Below are 20,637 nucleotides of genomic sequence, written 5' to 3' on the forward strand. Positions count from 1 at the left end.
TAGGAGATCGTCTGTCACTATTGTCGTAAGTCAGGACATATGAAACGTGATTGTCGAAAGTAGTTGTATAAGACTCAACAATCTCAACATGCTCAGATAACTTCCACCAGGCTGAGAAGTCTGTTACCATCTCTGCTGACGACTTTGCTAAATCTCAAGTATTCCAGGAATCCTTATAGGCATCTTCTTCCTTAGTTCTATTGCCAACATTGCCGAGGCAGGTAATATGAAATGTCTTCTTACATCATCTACCAAATGGGTCATAGACTCTGGTGCCACCGCTCATATGACAGGTAATTCTAACTTATTTTCTATGCCTTTGTCTTCTGTCTCATCTCTGTCTGTCACTTTGGCAGATGGATCAACCTCCTCTATTCTTGGATCCGACACCATTTCTCTCACTCCATCACTTTCTTTGTCCTCTGTATTACATTTACCCCAATTGTCTTTTAATTTAATTTCTATTAGCTAGCTTACTTGTGACCTTAATTGTTTTGTCTCCTTTTTTTCCTGGTTATTGCTTGTTTCAGGATCGTACGACGAAGAAGATTATTGGTAGAGGACATGAGTTGGGGGGTCTTTACATTTTTTACCATCAGATACCGAAAGCTATGGCTTGCTCTGGAGTTTTTTTTTTTTTTTTTTTAAAAAAAAGAAAACGAGCCTCTTTATTAGGAAAATAAAATGAGATTAATGCTCAAGGGACAAGAGAATTATACGAGGAGCATGAATACATATCAGAATGAGACAAAACAAAACAAAACTAAAATGAAAGGATCAGGAGGCACATCCGGGCATCTCAACTAGGTTGACACCCCCTTAGCGCTCTCATCATGTCCATACAACAGTACTAAGGCCAAAGAAATACGAGAAAAGTGATACAAAGAGAATTCGAAAATAAAATCTAGACAAAATGCCTAAGGAGCATGGGAGATGAAAGCCTACCAATTCAAATTTATATCTTATATAGAGAAGTCTTCGAAGTCACTACTTAAAGAGCACCAAGCTGAAGTGTTTCTTCGTGTTGGGTCAAACCGAGCCCTCCAACAAGTTTCTTTATTATGGAAAATTCTTTGATTTCTTTCAAACCATAGGTCTGCTAGAATAGCCTTAACCATATTGATCTAAAGTAATCTTGGTCTCTTTTTAAGAGAGGGGGCCCAATAAAAGATGAAGTACATTACCTCTAAAATTGTCTCCGAATACCCCAACAAAGTTAAAGTTGTAGAAAAAAGACCACCAACAACTTTCTGAGTATGGGAAATTGAAGAAGAGGCGTTGCAAGTCCTCCTCTGCCTTTTTGCATAAAGAACAAATAGAAGGCGATAAATAGGCCGATTGAAGTTTTCTTTACATAACCGAGGAGCAGTTTAAGAGTCCAAAAAGCATTATCCAAACCAGATCTGAATGTTGACTCTCCTCGGGCTCTTTGTCTTCCATAGAGCCTTGAAAAGGCTTTTATCCATTGGGAACGAAGGGGAGAGATGAGTGGTGAGAGGCTTAATTGTGAAGAAGCTTGATGCTTCCAAAGACCATGATCTGAAATCTGGGCTGGCTGAAATTGTCCTTCCTGAGAGGAGTAGTAGCAAGGCCTGAAATTGTATTATTTCCTCATCTTTAAGCAAACGATGAAAAACAATGGACCAAGAGCTCAGAGAATGATCCCAATAAGAAGCTATGGAACTCCTTGGCAACAAGGTGATTCTAAATTGTAAAACTCTTAGGTTTGAGAAAGAATCAGAATGCTCTATTCATTCACCAAAGATATGAATATATACAAGTGTACAAAGCATAGAAAAGGAAAATATCACAAAATATTTACAAGAATGGAAAACCCTAACTATAGAATTATAACACTACCCCTCAAATTGGAGCATATATGTTAATCATGCCCAACTTGTTACATAGATAATCTATACGTCTTCCATCCAATGCTTTCGTGAAGATATCTCCTAATTGTTCTCCAGTCTTCACATATCCTGTAGATACCAACCCTTGTTGAATTTTCTCTCGTACAAAATGACAATCAACTTCAATATATTTAGTCCTTTCATGAAATACTGGATTAGACGCAATATGAAGTGCTGCTTGATTATCACACCACAACTTTGTCGGTGTGGTGATTTCAAATCCCAACTCAACAAGAAGTTCATATATCCAAATCAATTCACACACAGATTGTGCCATTGCTCTATATTCTGATTCTGCACTTGAACGTGACACCACATTTTGTTTCTTACTCTTCCAAGAAATCAAATTACCACCAACAAAAACACAATACCCTGAGGTTGATCTTCTATCTTCTTTAGATCCTGCCTAATCAGTGTCTGAGAAACATTCAATATTAGTATGACCATAATCTTTATATAATAAACCACGCCCAGGAGCAACCTTCAAATAACAAAGAATCTGTTCCAATGCAGCCCAATGATCAATTGTAGGGCATGACATGTACTGACTCACAATACTTACTGAATAGACTATGTCGGTTCGAGTCACTGTAAGGTAATTAAGTTTTCCCACTAACCTCCTATATCTTTCAGGATCTTTTAGCAATTCTCCATCTTTTGTAAGCTGTAAGTTGGGCATCATTGGGGTACTACATGGCTTAGCCCTAGCTTTCCTGTTTCAGTCAACAAGTCAAGTACATATTTTCTCTGTGATAATAGAATTCCTTTCTTGCTTCTTATTACTTCAATTCCTAAGAAGTATTTCAACATGCCCAAATCTTTTGTATGGAATTGACTATGAAGAAAGGTTTTTAGAGATTGGATACCTAAAACATCATCACCAATAATCACAATATCATCCACATATAGGACTAACAAGATGACACCACCCTCAGTTCTCTTAAAAAAGACTGAATGATCTGACATGCTCTTCCACATTCCAAAGCTTTCAATCAACTGACTAAATTTACCAAACCAAGCTCGTGGGCTCTGCTTTAATCCATACAAGGATTTACGAAGGCGACACACCGTTCCATTCTCCCTCTGAGCAACAAACCCTGGTGGTTGCTCCATATACACCTCTTCTTGAAGATCACCATGAAGAAATTCATTTTTAACATCAAGCTGATGTAAAGGCCAATGATTGATTGAAGCTAATGAAATAAACAACCTCACAGATGCCATTTTTGCTATAGGAGAAAGTATTAGCATAGTCAACGCCATAAGTTTTTGTGTAGTCTTTCGCTACGAGGCGCGCTTTTAATCGAGTAATAGAACCATCAGAATTGACTTTAACTGCAAACACCCATTTGCAACCGATAGCCTTCTTTCCTGTAGGAGAGAAACTAAATCCCAAGTACAATTATCATCTAAGGCAATCATCTCCTCCACCATTGTGGCACACCAACCAGGATGAGACAAAACCTCATGAACAGTTTTTGGGATGGATATAGACTCTAAGGATGCAATGAATGAACATGTGGAAGGCGACAAATGGTTATATGAAACAAAAGAGGAAATAGGATGAGCACATGTACGTTTACCCTTACGAAGAGCAATAGGAAGATCATCACCCGTTTCTGGATCCAATGACGAAGAAGACTCTGGTACAGGGCATGGAATTGGAGGAGGCTTTCGTCGAGTATAGACCTTAACGATGGGAGGAAGAGTAGAGATAGTCACAGGTAGAGATGAATCAGGAAGAGGATCAGAAGGAGAAATAACTGTGTAGACAAGGAAATCATCCTCTAATTCCTTATGCTCCCCCTGACTCTTATTCGAAGAGAAAGACGGTGATGAAAAAAATGGGGTATGTTAAAAAAACGTGATATCAGGAGAGACTAAATATTTATTTAGACTAGGACAATAACACCGATACCCCTTTTGGACATAGGAATAACCAAGGAAAATACATTTTAAGGACTTTGGATCCAGCTTGGTATGCTGAGGCCGAACATCCCGAACAAAGCAGGTACAACCAAATATTTTGGGTGGAATGAGAAACAAATGTTGCTTGGGGCATAAAGTACGAAAAGGTATCTCAACCTTAAGAATGGAAGAGGGCATGCGATTTATTAAGAAACAAGCTATGGAAACAGCATCAGCCCAAAAGGATTTTGGAACATGCATCTGAAACATCAATGCTCTGGCTGTCTCAAGGAGATGACAATTTTTTCGTTCTGCAACCCCATTTTGAGATGGAGTATCAACACAAGAAGATTGATGAAGAATGCCATGGGAGTTACGAAAATGAGAAAGTAACTCGGAACGACTTTTCATTAAATATAACCACGTAACACGAGAATAGTCATCGACAAATGTAACAAAATACCTAAACCCTCCTTTGGACTCAACAGGACATGGACCCCAAACATCAGAATGGACTAATTCAAAAGGAGCACTAGCTCGTTTATTGACTTGAGGATACAAACTCAAACGATGAAATTTAGTAAAGTGACGCGACTCACAATCTAAAGAAGACAAATGTTGAAGTTGTGGATGAAGACTCTTCAACACAGAGATAGACGGATGACCCAAACGACAATGCTCTTCAAAGGGAGACGACACGCTAGAGCATGTGATGACCATAGGTGTTTGTGGTTCAAAGATGTAAAGACCTCCAAATTCCCGCCCTTTCCCAATTGTCTGTTTCGTCGTAAGATCCTGAAATAAGCAATAACCAGGAAAAAAGGAGACAACAATGAAGATCACGATTGAGTTTACTGACCGAAATCAAATTAAACGAGAAATTTGGTAAATTTAAAACTGATCACAAAGAAATTGATTCAGTGAGATGGACGGTTCCTGATCCTAAAACAGGAGTGGAAGTTCCATCAACTATAGTGATATTAGGTGAAGAGGTAGATGTACAAAGGTTAGAGAATAAACTGGGGTTACCTGTCATATGGTCTGTAGCGCCAGAGTCAATGACCCATTTTGACGTGGAGGAAAGAAGGCATTTAGAAATGTTACCTGTCTTTGCAATGGTCGTAATGGGAGTAGAAGATGATGCCCTCAATGACTCTTGATACTACTGAAATTTAGCAAACTCCTCTGCAGAAATGGTAATTGACTTGTCAAGATTATCAGGAGTAGACTCAACATGTGCAGAGGGTGATAGCATCCTCTGACCCTTATTCAGCAATCTTCTACATTCATGTTTCGTATGGCCAGGTTTATGACAATAATAGCAAACAACACCTCCTGGATTTGATCTCCATGAATAGTAGTTGGATCCATTCAACTTGTGTTCAGTTACTTTTGACACCATAGGAACAATCTCAGACATTATTGGTTTCTTATTAGCCATTACCTAAAAAAATAGACACCGGACAGTAGAGAATCAAACCGTAATTTACCGAAGAGATATCTTTACAAGCAATGAGTATATCTATATATCCCAAACAAACATACCACCAAGAAGAGCCAACAACACTGAGGAAACCCACAAAAGACGGACGAAAAAAAAACGGTGCACGTGCCTACAAACGTCGGTGCGTGGACGGACAATAGGTTGGAACAAGCGGCGCGTGAGCCTCACGCACTGGTCAGATAGCAACCGGACTTTGGGGTTTTGTAGATCGGCGGCTGGGCTCCTCGTTGGACTGCGCGGTGTCAAAAAAAAAACTACTTTTTTTTTTCCGCCGGCAGTGGCGGCTAACGATGGCAAACGAACCGAAGACGGCGACTGTGAGCAAAAGTGTAAACTCACCTCTCCACAAAACCCTAAACGTATCACAAACGGGTTCTAAATTCTCAAACCCTAAGGTTCACAAAATCTTAAGTTTGTTTAGAGAGCTCTGATACCAAGTAAAACCCTTAGGTTTGAGAAAGAATCAGAATGCTCTATTCATTCACCAAAGATATGAATATATACAAGTATACAAAGCATAGAAAAGGAAAATATCACAAAATATTTACAAGAATCGAAAACCCTAACTATAGAATTATAACAAACAAACTTGGATAGAGGGTAGACAAAGGGATTGAGTCAATCCAAGGATCTGACAAAAAAGCAATTCGAGTGCCATCCCCAAGAATGAAAGAAGCCAAAGACTCCACTTTTGACCAGCTTCTTGAGATATTAATCCAAGGGCTTCTCAAACTATTCCCACATTTGCCCGATGAGTGCCAGTTGAAAGGGCCTTTCCCATGGATGCTTGCGGTCACTTGTCTCCAAAGGGAGTTTTCCTCCACCATATAATGCCAGCCCCAATTTTAAGCCCACCCAAGCCGAGACCTCCATCACTTAAAAGACTGAGAGATAATGCTCCAATTTACCAGATGGTTGATTTTGTTTCCTTTGTGACCTTCCCAAAAGAAATTTCGAATTAACCTTAGGTGCATAGGGTTGCCCTTCCTCCTCTTGAGAGATTAAATCTTTTACATTTATCCAATTTTTTATGGACCTTTTCTATCACTGGCTGCCTCTGGAGTTACATCCCCGTTTGAAGTCCATTGTCGTTTGGGTCATTCAGCATTGTTTGTGTTGAAGAAACTTTATCCAGAATTTCGTTCCTTATCGTCTTTGAATTGTGATTTGTGTCAGTTTTCTATATTTCATCGTCTTAGTTCTAGTCCTAGTGTTCATAAACGAGCTAGTGCTTCTTTTGAGTTAGTCCATTATGATATTTGGGGTCCTTGTTCAGTCGTGTCCCTAATAGGTTTTCGTTACTTTGTTACTTTTGTTGATGATTATTCTCGTATGACTTGGTTATACTTAGTGTTTTTAAATGCCCAAGGCGCCTTAAGGCGCAATGTCCCTCTGGAGCCTAGGCGCAAGGTGCACAAAAAAGCCCGGGCTTCTTTTTTGTGAGGTGCACTATATATAAAAATATTATATTAAAAAGAGAGTATAATTGAAGTGGAAATATGGAAAAAAAGGGACCCAGACACAAGAAATTTTGCATTTAGGTTTGGTAACTTGATCCTTTTAGTTAATAAGGAAGGAAAACCTTTAATTATTACTATTTTTTAAAAATAATTGAAAAGCCCCAAGGAGCAAGGCTTTGATCCTTGGGGCTTCACAAAAGGCGCACGCCTAAGGCGTGCCTTATTTTGTGAGCCTCGCTTTTCTAAGGCAAGGCGCCAGACCTGCACCTTGGGCCTATGCGCGCCTAGGTGCGCGCCTGAGAGGGCTTTTTAAAACACTGGTTATACTTAATGAAAAATCATTCTTAGTTATTGTCTCATTTTTGTGCTTTTCATGCCGAGATTCGAAATCAATTTAACGTCTCTATCAAAACCTTGCGAACTGATAATGTTGGTGAATATTTCTCTCATGTACTTAGATCTTACTTATGTGGTCACATCATTCATCAATCCTCTTGAGCAGACACTCCATCTCAAAATGGAGTTGCTGAAAAAAAGAACACACACCTCCTTGAAACAGCCCGCGCCTTATCCTTTCAAATGCGTGTTCCAAAGCAATTTTGAGCTGATTCTATATCTACTGCTTGCTTCTTGATTAATAGAATGCCTTTCTCTGTCCTCAATGGAGAGATTCCTCATCGTACTCTTTTTCCTACGAAATCTTTGTTTTTTGTTGCTCCTAAGATCTTTGGCTGTGTTTGTTTTGTTCAGGATATTCATCCAAATCGTACCAAATTAGATCCGAAATCTTTGAAATACATTTTCTTAGGTTATTCTCTTGTTCACAAGGGTTATCGTTGTTATTGTCCTACTTTGAACAAGTTTCTCATATCTCCTATTGTTACATTTTTCAAAGATATACCCTTTAGTCCATCACCGTTGAGTCTGTGTTAGAGGGAGGATGTAGATCTTTTTATCTATGAGATTACATCTTCTACATCATCCTCTCTCCACCTTCCTCTGTGTCTCTTCCTTCTGACCCTCCGGTTACTCGAGTCTACTCCAGGCGTCCTCCACAGCCATCTTCAGACCCACGTCCTCCACCACTGGCTTCTTCGACATCTGATCCGGGACTGAGTGATGATCTTCCCATTGCCCTTCGAAAAGGTAAACACACTTGTACTTACCCTATTTCTTCGTTTGTTTCGTATAACCAGTTGTCTTCTCCCACTTATTCCTTTATTATATCTCTTGATTCCACCTCTATCCCTAACTCTATTAATGAAACTTTATCTCATCCCGGGTGGCGTAGTGCAATGATCGAGGAGATGACTGCTTTGGATGATAATGGTACTTGGGATCTCGTTTCGCGTCCAGTTGGAAAGAAAGCTATTGGGTGTAAATGGGTGTTCGCTATAAAGGCCAATCTCGATGGAATAGTGGCTCGGTTGAAAGCTCGTCTTGTTGCCAAAGTTTTTGCCCAAATCTATGTGACTGATTATTCAGATACATTTTCTTCTGTTGCTAAATTAACTTTCATTCGACTGTTTTTATCGATGACTGCTATTCACAATTGGCTTTTGCATCAACTTGACATTGAGAATGCTTTTCTTCATGGTGATCTTCAAGAGGAAGTCTATATGGAGCAACTACTTGGGTTTGTTGCTAAGGGGGAGAATGATAAGTTGTGTCGCCTTGAAAAATATTTCTATGGACTAAAACAAAGTCCTTGAGCATGGTTTGGGAAGTTTAGTCAAGCACTCGAATGTTTTGGTATGAAGAAAAGTAAGTCCGATCATTCTGTTTTCTATCAACGATCTGACAATGGTATTGCTTTGCTTGTTGTATATGTTAATCATATCGTTATCGCTGGAAATGATGTATCAGGTATATCCTCTCTCAAGACTTTTCTCCAGGGTCAATTTCATATCAAAGATTTGGGACCATTGAAGTATTTCTTGGGTATTGATGTAATGAAAAGCAAGAAAGATATTTACCTATCCCAATGAAAATACATACTTGATTTGTTGTCTGAGACAGGTAAACTAGAAGTCAAACAATGTAGTACTCTGATGATACCAAATTTGCAACTTGCTAAGGAAGGAGGATTGTTTAAAGATCTTGAGAGATATAGAAGATTAGTTGGAAAGTTAAACTATTTAACAGTGGCACGACCTGACATTGCGTATTCTGTGAGTATTGTGAGTCAATTATGTCGTCCCCGACTGTGGATTATTGGGTTGCAGTTGAAAAAATCCTATGTTATCTAAAAGCTACACCTAGACGTGAGATCTTATATATAGATCATGGTCATACAAGGGTTGAATATTTTTCAGATGTTGATTGGGCTAGATCTCGAGAAGATAAGAGATCAACCTCTGGATTTGTGTTTTTTTAGGAGGAAACTTCGTATTGTGGAAAAGTAAGAAACATAATGTATTTTCTCGTTCGAGTATTGAGTCAGAATATAGAGCTATGGCACAATCTGTGTGTGAAATAGTGTGGATACATCAATTTTTCTCTGAGATGGGCTTCAGTGTTACTTTGCCAACTAAACTATGGTGTGATAATCAAGTTGTTCTCCATATTTCATCCAACCTAGTATTTCATGAACGAACTAAACATTGACGTGGACTATCATTTTATTCGCGAGAAAATACAAGAAAGGTTGATATCTACAAGATATGTGAAGATTGGAGAACATTTGGGAGATATCCTTACTAAAGCAGTAAACGGAGGAAGAATAAGCTATGTGTGCAACAAGCTGGACATAATTGACATATTTGCTCTAGCTTGGGGGGGAGTGTTATAATATGTATTTATTTTATAATTATAATTAGTTGTCATTTATTGTAATTTTATATCTCCTAGATTAGGGTTTCTTAGTTGCCTATATATATGTATCTTCAATTTGATTAAGGGAATAAGATCATTATTCTCACTAAAACTATTGAGTACAACTATAACAATTGGCGAATGTTATCTATAGTTGAAGCTTGTGATACAACTCTCGATTGAAAAGAGAGGCAGCATTCAGAGGAGTAGAAAATTCAGAATCCATTTTGTCCTATGAAGATCTTTTCAGGAACACAAGAGGTCTAAATGACTCTTCTAAACAATGGGTGTGCAAACGAGAATTAAGGAATATAAATCCTGATATGGTACTGATCCAGGAAGCAAAAAGAGAAAGCTTTGATATCGATATCGACTTCATTATAGCCTTATGGAGCTCGAAAGATGTTGGACGGGTGTGTGTTGAAGCCTATGGCAGATCTTGTGGCATATTAACAATGTGGGATGAAAGCAAGATAGCGGTTACTGAAGTTCTCAAAGGAGGCTATTCTTTGATGGTGAAATGTACAACTATTAACAAAAAAGTTTGTTGGATCACAAATGTATATGGGCCGATTGATTACAAAGAGAAAAAAATCATTTGGCCGGAGCTTTCTTCCATCTCCTCCTACTGTGCAGAACCATGGTGCCTAGGCAATGATTTCAACATGACTCGAAGGGCTCAGGAACGATTCCCTGTGGGAAGAGTAACGAAAGGAATGAGGAAATTTAGTAATTTCATAGATGAGGCAAATTTGTTGGAAATTCCTGTCCAAGGCCGATTCACATGGTCCAGAGAAGGAAGTGTGGTTTCTCACTCACTTATCGACCAGTTTTTAGTATCAAATGGTTGGGATGAGGCATTTGAAAATACTGAAGTTACAAGAAAGGTACGCACTGTTGAGTGGGGCCCTTCACCCTTTCGATTCTGCAATAGCTGGTTGCTAAATAAGGATTGCCGGGTAATTGAAAGACATTTGAGCCGTAGTAACAATCAAGATTGGGTTGGCTTTGTCATATCCTCAAAAGTAAGGAGTCTAAAGAATGTTTTAAAGAAATGGCATGCGGATTTTAAGGGCAATCAAAGAAAACAGGAAGAAAGATTTCTTGAAGAAATTAGCAAAAGAGACAGCTTGGCAGAAAATTCTGAATCCTCTTCAGCGGAGATCGATCTGAGAATAGCTTAATCAAAAGTGCAAGTTGAATTGGTTGAATTTGGGAGACGAAAATACCAGTTTTTTCCCCTGGTTCTTAGCAGCTGGAGAAAGCACTGTGGAAAACTAAAAGCCCTCGGCGAGTTAACATCTTAGTGTGGATAATGATGTTTGGAGAGTTGAACTGCTCCTCTGCGATGCAAAAGAAGCTGCCCAACCATTGTCTATCTCCACAAATTTGCCCTCTTTGTATGGCAGATACGGAGTACCTGCAACATCTTTTTTTTTGTTTGCTGCTATGCAGAACAATGTTGGCTGAGATTGTTCTCGATTTTTAACTTGAAATGGGTCTTTGGAAACCATTTTCGCTCTAACATTTTGCAAATCTTGATGGACCCTCCTTTGAAGAAGATGGCTAAATTGTTATGGTTCAATGCGGTGAAATCATTGCTGGCTGATCTTTGGTTTGAAAGGAATCAACGGGTCTTCTATGACAAGGGGGTGACTTGGTTTGAGCGTTTTGAGACAGCCCAGCTTAACGCCTCGTCCTGGTGCGCACTATCCAAACATTTTGCATATTTTTCAATTCAAGAATTGTGCTTAAACTGACTGGCCTTCGTTTCTCCAGCTTCTTAGAAGTTCACTGTATCACGGTCTTTAGTAGTATTTTTGGATGTTCTGTGTACTGTTGGTAGATTAAGTTTTGTGGCTTTGTTCGTTTGTCATTAGTTTATTATGTTGGTGAGTTGTAATCTATTCATCGGATATTTGATCGTATTTGTTTATTCTTTAGGATGATTTGGATATGATGAAGGTGTTAAGGGGGTGTCAACTTAGTTGAGATGCACGAGTGCACCTCCCGATCCTTAGTTTTTATTGCTCGTTGTTTTCTTATTGTATATTGTGCTTTGTCTCATTTCATTATCTAATGAAGAGATTGTTTCCTTTTTTGAAAAAAAAATTAAATTTACTATAACCCAACCGATTAACTAAGTTTATGACCTTGTGCTAGTTAGGATTAGGCGAAGTTTCCCAACTAACCAAGGACTGAAAATATAGCGGTAGACCGCATTTCCATCGTTACTAGTTTACAATGTCTTTTATCAACTTTATGGTGATTGATGTTCTCATAACTCTAAATGCAGGAGTGGATGGAATTGGTAATGTCAATGCTGTGGAACTTATCATTAGATTTGGTGAGTAGGTTTAAGAGAGCAATGCCTTCCCCAGAGAATTGTGGACTACAATTTATTCAATCTCATGTTTGCTTACCTTCTGTATTTTACACTAGATTTGGTGAATGCCTGTCTTACAGCTGCCTATTAAATTCAAAGAAATAACAAATCCTATAAATCAGGAGATATTTTTCTTAAAAAAAACAATTGTAAGTCGGGAGATAATTTTTCCATCCGGATACAAGTCCTAAACTATTAAGGTTATAAATGAGTATAAATCTTCAACTCTTTTATATTTCAAATAAGCGTGAACATGTGAGATGAATAATAAAATATTTTGGCAATTTGATTTTAGTTTCTCCTGGCATCTTTTCAAAATGGCAGTTTCAACTTGTAATCTTATGTTTGAGATATCCTTTTTTTCCCTCTTTTTGATTTGATGGAATAAAAATATTCATGGGAAAAATATTAAAAGAATGGACATGGAGGAGAAATCCTGACTAAAAGAATTTAAAAAATATATAACCTATTTAAAACCCTTACTGCAATAGTTTTGAATAGATTTTGTATTTTGTGTTTGGGGCTGTGTGCGCGTGTTTTCTATTTTAAAATTGTTGGGAGTTAAAAGACTTCCATTGTAATTTTTCATTCCATCCATGGAAAATTGTTTCCTTGCAAAAAATAAAATAATGATAATAATAATATTAGTAACAATAAACACTTTCCGCAAAAGTAATCCTAAAATCTCAGAAGAAAAAAGAAGAAGAAGAAGAAGTGATTGACCGTAGAAGGTAAAAATTAGAACTGTATTAGTGAAATAAAATGAGAATGCCGTGGTACTATACTTTTGTGTTTATTATATTTCTAATCTTTGTCCTTTATTCTGTTGGCTGTGGTGCCTGAAATCTGATGGTTTGCGTGTACTTATTTACAAATTCTTACTGGTCAGGCACGTTAGAAAATTTGTTGCAACATGTTGATCAAGTGGAAGATGAACGTATTAGGAAGGTATGTCTATTATAGAGTACAATAACTGACTTCTGAAACAAAATATTTAAGAAAACACTTGGATTATTTTCAGTGTATTAGATGGGGCAAGCTTATGCAGTTAATGAATTTTATTAATTTAGTCATGTTGTTCAGTGCTGGACTTGATTCCATTCAGCCTTCTAGATGTCTGGATCGAAGTCAGACTTATAAAACAATTCTGATAAAAAAGTTCTAGGAAACAGACTTATTTTTTCAAAACAGAAACAAAATTATAATCAAAGGGGCTTAAATAATCTCAGTTATGTTTGAAGTCAGTTTTATATGTGTATATATTTTTTTCCCCTTTTCTTTCTAGTTTATGTGTAATCAGATTTGTTTGTGGAACCTAGCTGATACGAAGCTCCTTATTTCACCCTTAATGACTGAATTTTATTAAAGTTGGTCGAGAACTAATCATTCACTCAAGATTATGAAAATACTTCTTTTATCTGGTCCCGAACAAGTTATCCTCCCCTGCTAATAAAATCAGTTAAAATTGGAATTCTATTAAATAATTTCTCTTTCTTATTTTTCAATATGACAATTATGTATCCTAAATTAGAAGAAAAACCTATTACATAAAAGGAAAAAATCCAACCATAATTGTTGGTTTGGTTGTAAATACATATGCTGATTAGCCGTAAAATCAATGAGGATTTTATTTTAGGGATACTATCTTTTTATGTATTAAGCCTTCTTCCTATACAAGAAGGTCATGTATCTTATGGTTAATTATTGCAATACAAAATATCTTATTCCATTCAAGCCAAGTTGGTACAGAGCTGGGGAATTAAAAAAAAAATGAAAAATAAAGATAAAGATAAAGAAAACAAGAAAAGAAGAAAACCCTAGTTGTTCTTTCAACATCAAACCCTAGTTTATGTTTTATACTAAAAGAAGACTCAATCAAACAAGAAAATACCAAATAGCTGACTCGTCACTGATCTAATCTCAAACTCTAAGGGATGGTTCTCAAACTCTAGATAACCAACCTTCCACTCCTATTTCATCGATGTCTCTCCAACCATTGAAAATGTCTTGCTTGATGTCTTTCCAATTATTTTACCTTTTACCTCTGATCTTGATATCCCTATTACCTTGAGAAAAGGTACTAGAGCTTGCACTAAGTATCCCATTGCAAATTATATATCTTACAAAAACTTGTCAAATATATAAGAAGCCTTAGATTATCTAAATTGGAAAGTAACTGTCATGGAAGAGATGAATGCTCTATAACATAATGGTACATGGGAAATAGTGGATTTGCCAACAGATAAGAAAACATTGGGGTGTAAATGAGTCTTTACCATAAAATGTAATCCTGATGGTAATGTTAAAATATATAAAGCAAGACTAGTAGCAAAAGGATTCACTCAGACTTATGGGATTGATTATAAGGAAAGTTTTGCTCCTATGACTAAAATTAATTCCATTAGAATTCTTTTATCACTTGTAACAAATTTAGATTGGCCCTTCACCAGCTTGATGTAAAAAATGCATTTTGAATGGAAATTATTTCTGTTTAAATAGAAAATAGTAAACACTGTAGCAAAAAATAAAAGACAGAACGAGTGAGAAATAGTAAATACTGTAGTAAAGAGAGTTTGAAATAGTATTTACTATACTTAATTGATGATCATAAATAGTTGTACACACAACTAGGTGTCCCAAACATGGAATGAGTTATAATAACCCACTCCACCAACTTCTAGTTGGTGTCCCAAACCTACATTACTTCCTAGGGCTGGAATTTGTGAGATGTAAAAAAAGGTATTTTTGTGAATCAAAAGTAATATATTATTGATTTATTTGGAGAAACAGGTCTCTCCCATAATTGATTGCCTTTAAAAAGGAATCCATCAAGTGGAAGTCTTTATAGCTGCTGTTTGTTAAACAAGATTGCCATGTGTTATGGAAATCAGGGTCATTTTCATAAGATGTAGGAAGATGGTCAAAAGCAATAATGGATCCACGTAAAAGTGTTAATAAATAGGTTTTCCTAATTAAAGCATCAGCTACTTTATGGTTATTTTATTTATTGCGCGGCATAAGCAGCATGGACCATCTTTCTTTGGAGCTAAAAAGGTTGACACTGCACAAGGACCAGGCTTGGATGAATATGTTTTTTATGAAGCAAGTCCTGAATTATCTCATGAAGTAGTTGATACTCGGATGGACTCATTTTGTAGTGAGGAAGGTGAGGAAATGTTGAGCCATCTATGTTATGTTGGATGTCCTTGAGTGGTGGTAGGTCTTTTGGTGGGGTTGTGAGAGTAGGAAATTGATCTAAAAGATGCTGAACCCTGCTAATAGGGCTGGGCCGAATAATAGGTTTATTTTTCTTGATAAGAAGGCGCATGGGAGTGGCAAAGGCTGGGGTGATTGCTTCTTTATTGGAAAGGAAGGTGAAGAAGTGTCCCTTTTGTTTAGGTTGCACAGAACTTGAAGGGGCAGAGATGTTACTCTTGAGTGGTAGGAGGAGAATTCTCTTTCCCATCCAATCAAATTCAAATGTATTGCCACTCCCTTTATGAAGTGTTTGATTGTCATATTGCCAAAGTCTTCCCAAGAGGACATGGGAGGCATCCATATCTAGGACGCTGCAAATGATTTGATCCTTATAATGGCTCCCAATGGATAAAGGGACGGTACAAATTTGGTTCACTAGGACTTCGCCACCCTTTTTTATCCAACTTACTTTGTAAGGACTTGGATGGTTATCAACCTTGAGTTTAAGTGCCTGAACCAGCTTTTTAGATGCTAAATTCTCATTGCTGCCTCCATCCACGATGACAATGCATACTTTCCCATGAATATTACACTTTGTCCGGAAAAGTGCATGTCTTTGAGCATGAGAATCGGAAGTGGGAGTTAGTAAGGTGCGTGGAAGTTCATCCCCTATGTTCGGTTGAGTCACTTGGAGCTCATCTTCCTGTTCTTCTTCTTCTTCTTCTTCTTCAAATTCTTGAGTCTTCTTAAATTGCCAAATTTCATCGTTGGTGGCAATCATTGGATAGGTCTTGTCCACACCTTACTATCTCACTATCACTTGTACTCTTCATCATTTGTGGTTGTCTCTTCTATGTCTTTTTCCTTTGGATACCTTGTATTTTGGAGCATTAGTCTCTTTTCATTTGATTAATGAAAAAATTCGTTTCATTTTCAAAAGAAAATTAATCTTGCTTGTTTAAAAGTATGTCTTTTCTCTGAGTTCCTTTCACCACATATTTTAGGATCCTACAAACTACCTCAAGATGAGTTGGCCCTAGGGCATGCATGAATTAGCTTACCATACTAATTGCCGAAGCCATATCTAGACAATATGAGAGATAAATAAATCTTCTACGAGTCTTTGGTATTTTTCCTTGTCTTATACCTAAAGGTAGACCCATATAGTAATGTGTGGGAGAAGGGGTTGGAGGGGATTATATACCAAAAGGTTGAAGGTTCAAATTGATAATCTTACATTAAATGAAATTAAAAAAAAAAAAAAAAGTAATTGGTGATAAGAAAAGATAGGTGTGCCAAAGGCTTCCTAACTAGTTTTAATAACCTTAGTACCATAAAAAGGAAAAGAGATAAGTTAAATCACGAGAGTTTAGTCCATGCACTTTTGAGTTTGTTTCTATGAAATCCCTAAACTTACACCTTCAATCTTGGGTACAACAAGTCCCTGACATGTTAAAACATGTTAAAAATTAATTGATATACCAGGCATAACATTGATTTTTGTGTTTGTGGAGATCATAATAATCACAAACTAGTTACAACTAATGTAGTAAAACAAACATTAAAGCATAAATCTACAACCATGGATTGAGATTCCGACTTAAAGGAAAAAATGAAAACTCAATCTGCTTTCAGTAAGCATGTTTTGGGTAGAGATGTTTTTTTTCCTTTCTTTCCAATGCAACAAAATGAAAAATAAATTATAAAGATGGAGTTGTTTGGAAAAAAATATGCATAGTTGGAAGAATATGTGAAACTAAGAAGCATGAGCTCGAGAAGAATGACATGGATGTGGGCACAAGACACCAATAACTTTTTTTCTTTTTTCTTTTTAATACAGATATGTCATACTTTGTGATATTTGCATTTAAAAGATAATATGAAAGGTGTGACATATACAATACTCTAAGAACTGATCCATCAGTTGCAAATACAACAAACTTAATATCTTTATTTTCTTGTAGATGTTGGTAACAAATGCTGAACAAGCTATCTTGAGCAAGGACCTGGTAATTTCCCTTCAGTTTTATTGGGGGTACTTGTGTAGAAAATTATTTATTTATTTATTTTGCATATACTATATTTGGTTGGTATTTTGGGATAATTCTCTTTTTCTTTTTAACTGCAAGGACTAGTTAACCTTTTTCTCCTCGGTACTCTTTATGGTCTTAATCAATGATCATTATTTTGGAAAGCGTGCCTCCCAAAAGGCCCTCATTGAGATGTCGGTCATGGCGCTCAACTTCTTTAATTATTTCTTTATGACATATTGTAAATATATGAAGAAATATCTTCCAAAAACTGTAATTTTCTAAACAAATATTCATTTAATCCCTTGGAATGGTCTACGGGTGAGATTACGAAGGGGAGTGGAATTCGAAGTGAGCATGTATCCATCGTTCCTTCTTATCACATAATGCAAAAACAAGTACTTCACTTGATGTAACTATTGGCATCCACCATGTTATTTTAACTTGTTGCTTCATCCATGTCTTGTATGCTGCAGGCAATCTTGCGATCTGATCTTCCAGTCTATATGGTACCATTTTCCACCAGAGATCTTTTATTCAAGAAACCGGAGGTTTGTGCTATTATTAATAGGACATGGCACTCTTGATTTCATTTTCTACCTTTCAATCTGGTGATGCATTGCTAGAACTTATTAAAACCTTAGGAAATGACTTAATTTGACCCACCAATTGAGTCTCAATTTGGCAAAATATTGTTTTAAAAAATGAGACACTCTCTCAAGGGTAAAAGTCTATACATGAATATTGTTAAAGTAGTGATAATTAAATTTAGGGGTAAATGTCTTTCTGGTCTCTGAGTTTTGAAGAATAGGTACATTTAGTCCCTAATCTTTCAATTTAGCCATTCTGATCATTTGAGTTTTAAAAAATAGGTTTGAAAAGCCCCTCTCTTTAAAAAAAACCTTTAAATCAACTAGGAAAAAATTATAAATGTAGAAGTTGCAAGATGACATGGAAAAAAAATATTATTTTAATCTTTTCCTTTCTTTCTCCCTCCTCTCTCTTGTTCTCTCTCTCTCTTCCCTCTTCATCCCTCTCTCTCTTGTCTCTCTTCATCTCCATTACCAACTCTTTTCAAATTTTTTTCAAAATGATCTTAATGGAAAATCCCAAGGGAGTGCCCTCACTCTTTCTTTTACACCCCAATTTCTCCCTCTTTCTCTCTCACTTACTCCTTCGCTGCCATCTCCAGTTTGGAAGTTTCTGACTCTGCGTATGTTTGATTAGTGTCAGTTTCGAGCTCTGTTTTTCACAAGATTATAACATTGATAAATTTCGGAATTGGACAAAGGGTGTGTGAATGAGAGCAAATTTAAATTGGACACCAACACAAAAAACAACCAAAAAGGTGTGAGTTTGCTGCAAGATACTACCAGAAAAGGGTGTGTGAGTTTGCTGTAAGATGCTACCAGAAAAACACTCAGAAAATGGATCTGCATAGGCGTTAGTGTTCTTGCACTCATTCTCTTCATCATTATCATTTCACACGATTCCAATTTATCAAATTTGAGTTAAAATCCAGCGTTGACTGTCGTGGAGAAGTGAGAGAGAAAGAGGGAGAAATTGAGGTGTAAAAGAAAGGGAGAGAGCACTCCCTTGGAGTTTTCCATTGAGATTGTTTTTTTCTTTAAAAAAAAAAAAATTATGTCAAGTACGGATTTGTTATTGATATTGAAGGCTCTCTAAAATGATCTCGAGTGGGAGAGAAAAAGGTGATTGACTAGTCATATATGACAGTGATAACATCATCTTATTTCTACTTCTTTCATTTGTATATCAAACAAAGATTCTTGGTTATCATTTAGGGTATACTTAGCTCGACGAGTAGGAGTTAAGGAAATAGAGTTACTCCACTTCTTGTTTGCTCCAAGGAGTTCATGGGTCCCATGACAAACATCAATTTCATGACTATTTAACTCCTTTCATAGTAGGCCTCACGACTGAACAACGCTCTTGACTAAACAACACCACTTCTTGCCTCAAATGCTCATTTCTAGATTCAAACGCTCCTTTCTAGATGTATTCTGCATTTCAACAAAGACATTTTTCATTCTCCTGCGGTTCAGCTACAACCAGCCTTCTTACCCCACAGCACTATCTATTGTTTTGAAAAAATTGAAAAGAGGTTGATAATGGAGGAGGAGAGAGAACAAGAGAGAGGGAGGAGAAAGAAAGGAAAAGATTAAAAAATGTTTTTTTTCCATGTCATTTTTGCCAGTTCAGTCTTTATATTTGTTTTATATTAAATTTAAAGTTTTTTTCTTTTTTTTTATTTAGAGGGACCATTTAAACTATTCCTGTAAACTCATTGACCAAAGTGACTAATTTGAAACATCAAGGACTAAATGCGCCTATTCGGACCAAAAAGATATTTCCCTTAAATTTACTATAATTTATAAGCTTAAGTTTTTAGGTTGATTAGTGATTTAACATGGTATTGAGCAAGAGATTCTGTATTTGAACTTTTTAATACCATTTTATCTCAATTGATATTGATTTCCAATTGTTTAACCCTTTTACAAATTGTTAATTCCACAATTGAGTTTTTTTTTTTTTTTTTTCCTCTTAGAAGGATTGAGGGGAATCTTAGAGTAATGATATAATTAAATTTAATATAACCCAAAAATATTGGCATTTGAATATTCAGCTACTTATAATATATGTGTACACCTTTCAAATGCTCGATGGTAATTATTCTTCTGGAGTTCCAGTTTTTCTACCATTTTAAAACATAAATGTCGAGTCAATGGAATAGTCTTCGAACTTTTTTTTTTAAGGAAAGAAAAACATTGAAGTTTAAATGTGTAGACTTACCCACCCTTCAGTCTACCTTTGTTCTATTCTCTTTGTGCACATAAAAAAAATGGTTATATGTGCTCTTTAAAAATTAATTGGGAATATTCAAATTCTTTTAGTAGTTTTCGTTTTATTTGTATATTTTTGTTTGTGACTGAATTTTTTGGTTGTATAGGATAATGGGGAGAAATTCACAAGCCTCTTAACAGCTATTGGTGCATATGCAGAAGGATTTTCAGCTGATCCAATCATCAGGAGAGTACTACGCTTATGGAAAAAGCTAGATAGAAATTAGTTATAGGTATCAATATATTCAAACTGTATGCCCACTTTGTTTCATGTAAATTTGGTTGTGTTGTATCGTTGGAGATACTAGTAGAGCTTAGAAATCACATTGTTCTTTTTTATGAATTCCCCTTTCTTGTTCTCGTTCTTCATAGCCTTTAATCTTAGATGAGAAACACAATAAAAGTCAGCTTCTTTTCTTCTCCTGTTGGTACATATTTGGGTATATTTTAACATTCCAATCATGTGGTTGATTTTTTAGAAGATGGGTACTTTAACGTAGCCGAGTTAGTCATTTCTGTTTTTAATAATTTGAAAACACAAGTATTCACATATAAATGTTCTT

The 20,637-nt window shown here is 36.4% G+C and overlaps 1 protein-coding gene across 3 annotated transcripts in view; it reads left to right on the forward strand.

Annotated features, from left to right (window-relative positions):
• LOC120087089 (5'-3' exonuclease family protein) overlaps positions 1–20,494 on the forward strand; it is a 95,780-nt gene extending 75,286 nt beyond the window's left edge. For all 3 annotated transcript variants that reach the window (XM_039043967.2, XM_039043966.2, XM_039043963.2), the window contains 5 exons: positions 11,893–11,943; positions 12,872–12,930; positions 17,145–17,189; positions 17,687–17,761; positions 20,182–20,494. In XM_039043967.2, coding sequence (XP_038899895.1) covers positions 11,893–11,943; positions 12,872–12,930; positions 17,145–17,189; positions 17,687–17,761; positions 20,182–20,301 — 350 coding nt within the window. In that variant the 3' untranslated portion in view covers positions 20,302–20,494. The remainder of the gene's footprint in view (positions 1–11,892; positions 11,944–12,871; positions 12,931–17,144; positions 17,190–17,686; positions 17,762–20,181) is intronic.
• The last annotated feature ends 143 nt before the right edge of the window (positions 20,495–20,637 follow it).

The sequence above is a fragment of the Benincasa hispida genome, chromosome 9 (genome assembly GCF_027475165.1).
Source record: "Benincasa hispida cultivar pf3 chromosome 9, pf3_genome.v1.1, whole genome shotgun sequence".
NCBI lineage: Eukaryota > Viridiplantae > Streptophyta > Magnoliopsida > Cucurbitales > Cucurbitaceae > Benincasa > Benincasa hispida.